Here is a 7,500-nt window from a genome sequence, read left to right as displayed (position 1 = left end):
TCGGCAGGACGGAGCTGCTCTTCCTCCCCCGGGAAGGACTGCCCATTCCATGATCTCGCCATCACGGTTGACAACTCCATTGTGTCCTCCTCCCAGAGCGCTAAGAACCTTGGCGTGATCCTGGACAACACCCTGTCGTTCTCAACTAACATCAAGGCGGTGGCCCGTTCTTGTAGGTTCATGCTCTACAACATCCGCAGAGTACGACCCTGCCTCACACAGGAAGCAGCTCAGGTCCTAATCCAGGCACTTGTCATCTCCCGTCTGGATTACTGCAACTCGCTGTTGGCTGGGCTCCCTGCCTGTGCCATTAAACCCCTACAACTCATCCAGAACGCCGCAGCCCGTCTGGTGTTCAACCTTCCCAAGTTCTCACGTCACCCCGCTCCTCCGCTCTCTCCACTGGCTTCCAGTTGAAGCCGCTTATCCGCTACAAGACCATGGTGCTTGCCTACGGAGCTGTGAGGGGAACGGCACCTCAGTACCTCCAGGCTCTGATCAGGCCCTACACCCAAACAAGGGCACTGCGTTCATCCACCTCTGGCCTGCTCGCCTCCCTACCACTGAGGAAGTACAGTTCCTGCGCAGCCCAGTCAAAACTGTTCGCTGCTCTGGCCCCCAATGGTGGAACAAACTCCCCTCACGACGCCAGGACAGCGGAGTCAATCACCACCTTCCGGAGACACCTGAAACCCCACCTCTTTCAGGAATACCTAGGATAGGATAAAGTAATCCTTCTCACCCCCTTAAAATATTTAGATGCACTATTGTAAAGTGTCTGTTCCACTGGATGTCTTAAGGTGAACGCACCAATTTTGTAAGTCGCTCTGGATAAGAGCGTCTGCTAAATGACTTAAATGTAAATGTAAATGTAGATAGATAGATAGATAGATAGAGAGAGAGAGAGAGAGAGAGAGAGAGACAGAGAGAGAGAGAGAGAGAGACAGAGAGAGAGAGACAGAGAGAGAGACAGAGACCGAGAGAGAGGGGGAGAGAGAGAGACAGAGAGAGACAGAGAGAGACAGAGAGAGAGACAGAGAGAGAGAGAGAGACAGAGAGAGACAGAGAGAGAGAGAGAGAGAGAGCTCAGCCCCAGCTGTCTCTAGACCGTGTGTTTCTCTTACCTGAATCCATAGTACGTCCCAGGGTCGGCCAGCTCAGCCCCAGCTGTCTCTGGACCGTGTGTTTCTCTTACCTGAATCCATAGTACGTCCCAGGGTCGGCCAGCTCAGCCCCAGCTGTCTCTGGACCGTGTGTTTCTCTTACCTGAATCCATAGTACGTCCCAGGGTCGGCCAGCTCAGGGAAGCGGAGTCCCAGCTGTTTCTGGACAGTGTGTTTCTCGTACCACATCTTGCTGTCGATGCGGATGTCCCAGTGCTTATCCACTATGATGTAGTCACAGCTCTGATACAGAACCTTCAGACTGTCAACACTGGCGGGTTCCACACCTCTGGACGGTTCCACACCTCTGGACGGTTCCACACACCCAGGTTCCATACTGCCGGGTTCCATACTGGCAGGTTCCACACTGCCAGGTTCCACACTTCCCGGTTCCATACTGCCGGGTTCCATACTCCCCGGTTCCACACCGCCAGGTTCCATACTGCTAGGTTCCATACTCCCCGGTTCCACACCGCCAGGTTCCTTACTGCCAGGTTCCATACTGCCAGGTTCCACACCGCCAGGTTCCACACCGCCAGGTTCCACACCGCCAGGTTCCACACCGCCAGGTTCCATACCGCCAGGTTCCATACTGCCAGGTTCCATACCCACCACTCAGCTCAGCCTGACCTGCTGAAACAGGAGGGACTGATGATATACGCTTCCTCAAAAGTCCGAATTAAAACTAAAGAAATCTGTCATTCATTTTGACGTTTATTGCCAAAGAGAGATTAGTCGCGCAACCTTACATCTAAGTTGTTTGGTGCACGGGTCCTTTCTCGTTGAATGACCAAACAACTTAGATAATAAAGGACGACTTAACTGCGCATCACATCCCTGTCTGTCTGTTGTACACAGATATATGAGTTGCACTGTTTTACTAGATACAATACCTAATTAAAGAGTTTATATCATACAATGGACAGGCAGTGGTACGATGTAACAAACATTCATTAGCCTGCTAACGTTAAGTAACGATAGCTGACGTTATCGAAGTTAGCAAGCTATCTACCTAGCTAAATCAGATTTAGTTTTACAGTCAGTGTCGTTTTTTTTCGGTACGTTCGATTGTTATCTAGCGAGTTAGTACGATTGATTTGAAAAGTAGTTTAATGGTGTTATATACCTGTTTATTATTAAGTCTCTCCAGTAGACCCACATGTACATTACAGAGACAAGAAACAAACCAAAAACACGGAAGCTGTGACAACGTCATAGTGACGGAGAAGCACTTAACAACCAATCGCAGCCCAAAGAAGCGTTGAATACGCCTACAAATTCAAATTTTCCTTGTTCCGAAAGAAACAGTGTTTTTACTGACGCTACTAGATACTACTAACGGTAAAGACATTTTCATGTTTTCACAATGAGAAAAATCTGTTTTACACACATCCATGTGCTTTTTTTTGGGGGGGGGGAACAAAGGCAAATTAGGTCCTTACAAGTATTTTTTATTTGAACTTTTATTTAACAAGTCAGTTTAATAGGAACATATTCTAATTTACAATGACGACATACACCGGGCCAAACCAGGAGGACGATTGGGCCATTTTATGCGCTGCACTATGGGACTCTCAATCACGGCTGGTTGTGATATAGCCTGCTATCGAACCAGGGTGTCTGTAGTGACGCCTCCAGCACTGAGATGCAGTGTCTTTAGACCGCTGCTCCACTCGTAATTGACAGTGTTTTGTAACCGTGGATTCGATCCCATCTCGCATCAAGAAGTCGGATTATACAGTGATACCTTACCGCCGTGATATAGACATCAAGAAGTCGGATTATACAGTGATACCTTACCGCCGTGATATAGACATCAAGAAGTCGGATTATACATTGATACCTTACCGCCGTGATATAGACATCAAGAAGTCGGATTATACAGTGATACCTTACCGTGATATAGACATCAAGAAGTCGGATTATACAGTGATACCTTATACCGTGTATAGACATCAAGAAGTCGGATTATACAGTGACCTTACCGCCGTGATATAGACATCAAGAAGTCGGATTATACAGTGAAACCTTAGTGCCGTGATATAGACATCCGAAGTCGGATTATACAGTGAAACCTTACCGCCGTGATATAGACATCGAGAAGTCGGATTATACATTGATACCTTACCGTGATATAGACAACAAGAAGTCGGATTATACATTGATACCTTACCGTGATATAGACATCAAAAGTCGGATTATACAGTGATACCTTTCGCCGTGATATAGACATCAAGAAGTCGGATTATACATTGATACCTTACCGCCGTGATATAGACATCAAGAAGTCGGATTATACATTGATACCTTACCGCCGTGATATAGACATCAAGAAGTCGGATTATACATTGATACCTTACCGTGATATAGACATCAAGAAGTCGGATTATACAGTGATACCTTACCGTGATATAGACATCGAGAAGTCGGATTATACATTGATACCTTACCGTGATATAGACATCGAGAAGTCGGATTATACATTGATACCTTACCGTGATATAGACATCGAGAAGTCGGATTATACATTGATACCTTACCGTGATATAGACATCAAGAAGTCGGATTATACATTGATACCTTACCGCCGTGATATAGACATCGAGAAGTCGGATTATACATTGATACCTTACCGTGATATAGACATCGAGAAGTCGGATTATACATTGATACCTTACCGCCGTGATATAGACATCGAGAAGTCGGATTATACAGTGATACCTTACCGCCGTGATATAGACATCGAGAAGTCGGATTATACATTGATACCTTACCGCCGTGATATAGACATCGAGAAGTCGGATTATACAGTGATACCTTACCGCCGTGATATAGACATCGAGAAGTCGGATTATACATTGATACCTTACCGCCGTGATATAGACATCAAGAAGTCGGATTATACAGTGATACCTTACCGCCGTGATATAGACATCAAGAAGTCGGATTATACAGTGAAAATGCATATTGAGCAAGGTGCATCACAGGAGGTTGGTGACACCTTGATTGGGGAGGACGGTCTGGTTGTAATGGCTGGAGCAGAATCAGGGGAACGGTATCAACGATGTTGTCCGTGTGTTTGGTGCCGTTCCATTCGCAACCCTGGTCACAGACATTAACGATGAGCCGTCCTCCCCTCATCAGAGCCCCACTGAGGCCTCCACCAAACCCTGGTCACAGTCATTAACGATGAGCCGTCCTCCCCTCATCAGAGGTACACTGAGACCTCCACCAAACCCTGGTCACAGCCATTAACGATGAGCCGTCCTCCCCTCATCAGAGCCCCACTGAGGCCTCCACCAAACCCTGGTCACAGTCGTTAACGATGAGCCGTCCTCCCCTCATCAGCCCCACTGAGGTACACTGAGACCTCCACCAAACCCTGGTCACAGACGTTAACGATGAGCCGTCCTCCCCTCATCAGAGCCCCACTGAGGCCTCCACCAAACCCTGGTCACAGCCGTTAACGATGAGCCGTCCTCCCCTCATCAGAGCCCCACTGAGGCCTCCACCAAACCCTGGTCACAGCCGTTAACGATGAGCCGTCCTCCCCTCATCAGAGCCCCACAGGGCCTCCACCAAACCCTGGTCACAGCCATTAACGATGACTCAGAGCCCCACTGAGGCCTCCACCAAACCCTGGTCACAGCCGTTAACGATGAGCCGTCCTCCCCTCATCAGCGCCCCACTGGGGTACACTGAGGCCTCCACCAAACCCTGGTCACAGCCGTTAACGATGAGCCGTCCTCCCCTCATCAGCACCCCACTGATGCCTCCACCAAACCCTGGTCACAGCCATTAACGACAAGCCGTCCTCCCCTCATCAGAGCCCACCGGAGGCCTCCACCAAACCCATCGATGAGCCCCTCCTCATCAGAGCCCCACTGAGGCCTCCACCAAACCCTGGTCACAGCCGTTAACGATGAGCCGTCCTCCCCTCATCAGCGCCCCACTGGGGTACACTGAGGCCTCCACCAAACCCTGGTCACAGCCGTTAACGATGAGCCGTCCTCCCCTCATCAGAGCCCCACTGAGGCCTCCACCAAACTCTGGTCACAGCCGTTAACGATGAGCCGTCCTCCCCTCATCAGAGCCCCACTGAGGTACACTGAGGCCTCCACCAAACCCTGGTCACAGCCATTAACGATGAGCCGTCCTCCCCTCATCAGAGCCCCACTGAGGCCTCCACCAAACCCTGGTCACATCCATTAACGACGAGCCGTCCTCCCCTCATCAGAGCCCCACTGAGGCCTCCACCAAACCCTGGTCACAGACATTAACGATGAGCCGTCCTCCCCTCATCAGAGCCCCACAGAGGCCTCCACCAAACCCTGGTCACAGCCGTTAACGATGAGCTGTCCTCCCCTCATCAGAGGTACACTGAGGTACACTGAGGCCTCCACCAAACCCTGGTCACAGCCATTAACGACGAGCCGTCCTCCCCTCATCAGAGCCCCACTGAGGCCTCCACCAAACCCTGGTCACAGCCGTTAACAATGAGCCGTCCTCCCCTCATCAGCGCCCCACTGAGGTACACTGAGACCTCCACCAAACCCTGGTCACAGCCGTTAACGATGAGCCGTCCTCCCCTCATCAGAGCCCCACTGAGGCCTCCACCAAACCCTGGTCACAGCCGTTAACGATGAGCCGTCCTCCCCTCATCAGAGGTACACTGAGGCCTCCACCAAACCCTGGTCACAGCCGTTAACGATGAGCCGTCCTCCCCTCATCAGAGCCCCACTGAGGCCTCCACCAAACCCTGGTCACAGCCATTAACGATGAGCTGTCCTCCCCTCATCAGAGCCCCACTGAGGTACACTGAGGGCCTCCACCAAACCCTGGTCACAGCCGTTAACGATGAGCCGTCCTCCCCTCATCAGAGCCCCACTGAGGTACACTGAGGGCCTCCACCAAACCCTGGTCACAGCCGTTAACAATGAGCCGTCCTCCCCTCATCAGAGCCCCACTGAGGTACACTGAGGGCCTCCACCAAACCCTGGTCACAGCCATTAACGATGAGCTGTCCTCCCCTCATCAGCCCCCCACTGAGGTACACTGAGGCCTCCACCAAACCCTGGTCACAGCCATTAACGATGAGCCGTCCTCCCCTCATCAGAGCCCCACTGAGGCCTCCACCAAACCCTGGTCACATCCATTAACGACGAGCCGTCCTCCCCTCATCAGAGCCCCACTGAGGCCTCCACCAAACCCTGGTCACAGACATTAACGATGAGCCGTCCTCCCCTCATCAGAGCCCCACTGAGGCCTCCACCAAACCCTGGTCACAGCCGTTAACGATGAGCTGTCCTCCCTCATCAGAGGTACACTGAGGTACACTGAGGCTCCACCAAACCCTGGTCACAGCCATTAACGACGAGCCGTCCTCCCCTCATCAGAGCCCCACTGAGGCCTCCACCAAACCCTGGTCACAGCCGTTAACAATGAGCCGTCCTCCCCTCATCAGCGCCCCACTGAGGTACACTGAGACCTCCACCAAACCCTGGTCACAGCCGCGCAACGATGAGCCGTCCTCCCCTCATCAGAGCCCCACTGAGGCCTCCACCAAACCCTGGTCACAGCCGTTAACGATGAGCCGTCCTCCCCTCATCAGAGGTACACTGAGGCCTCCACCAAACCCTGGTCACAGCCGTTAACGATGAGCCGTCCTCCCCTCATCAGAGCCCCACTGAGGCCTCCACCAAACCCTGGTCACAGCCATTAACGATGAGCCGTCCTCCCCTCATCAGAGCCCCACTGAGGTACACTGAGGGCCTCCACCAAACCCTGGTCACAGCCGTTAACGATGAGCCGTCCTCCCCTCATCAGAGCCCCACTGAGGTACACTGAGGGCCTCCACCAAACCCTGGTCACAGCCATTAACAATGAGCCGTCCTCCCCTCATCAGAGCCCCACTGAGGTACACTGAGGGCCTCCACCAAACCCTGGTCACAGCCATTAACGATGAGCTGTCCTCCCCTCATCAGAGCCCCACTGAGGTACACTGAGGCCTCCACCAAACCCTGGTCACAGCCGTTAACGATGAGCCGTCCTCCCCTCATCAGAGCCCCACTGAGGGCCTCCACCAAACCCTGGTCACAGCCATTAACGATGAGCCGTCCTCCCCTCATCAGAGGTACACTGAGGCCTCCACCAAACACAAAGGTTTAGGAACATTTTTTTTTTTTTTACCAAAAATAGAGGTCTTGAACACATTCAAATGTCATATCAGGTTGTATCGAAGCCTATGAGTTTCAGAGTATGTTTGTTTTTAAACTAAATCTTAATGATTACACACACAAAAAATTAAGCTAAAAGAAAAAATATCTCCCTTTATGTA

The 7,500-nt window shown here is 51.4% G+C and overlaps 1 protein-coding gene across 1 annotated transcript in view; it reads right to left on the bottom strand.

The window, feature by feature from the left end:
- LOC135566459 (ejaculatory bulb-specific protein 1-like) overlaps positions 1-2,356 on the bottom strand; it is a gene marked incomplete at its 3' end in the record, with an annotated part of 5,610 nt that extends 3,254 nt beyond the window's left edge. Inside the window, exons 1-2 of the mRNA XM_065014165.1 lie at positions 2,290-2,356; positions 1,267-1,793 (exon numbers count right to left, since the gene is read on the bottom strand). Coding sequence (XP_064870237.1) covers positions 1,267-1,769 — 503 coding nt within the window. The remainder of the gene's footprint in view (positions 1-1,266; positions 1,794-2,289) is intronic.
- Between the last annotated feature and the right edge of the window lie 5,144 nt (positions 2,357-7,500).

The sequence above is a fragment of the Oncorhynchus nerka genome, unplaced genomic scaffold (assembly GCF_034236695.1).
Source record: "Oncorhynchus nerka isolate Pitt River unplaced genomic scaffold, Oner_Uvic_2.0 unplaced_scaffold_4850, whole genome shotgun sequence".
NCBI lineage: Eukaryota > Metazoa > Chordata > Actinopteri > Salmoniformes > Salmonidae > Oncorhynchus > Oncorhynchus nerka.
Note: the sequence above shows the minus strand (reverse complement) of the source record. Positions and strands in the feature narration are given on the sequence as shown.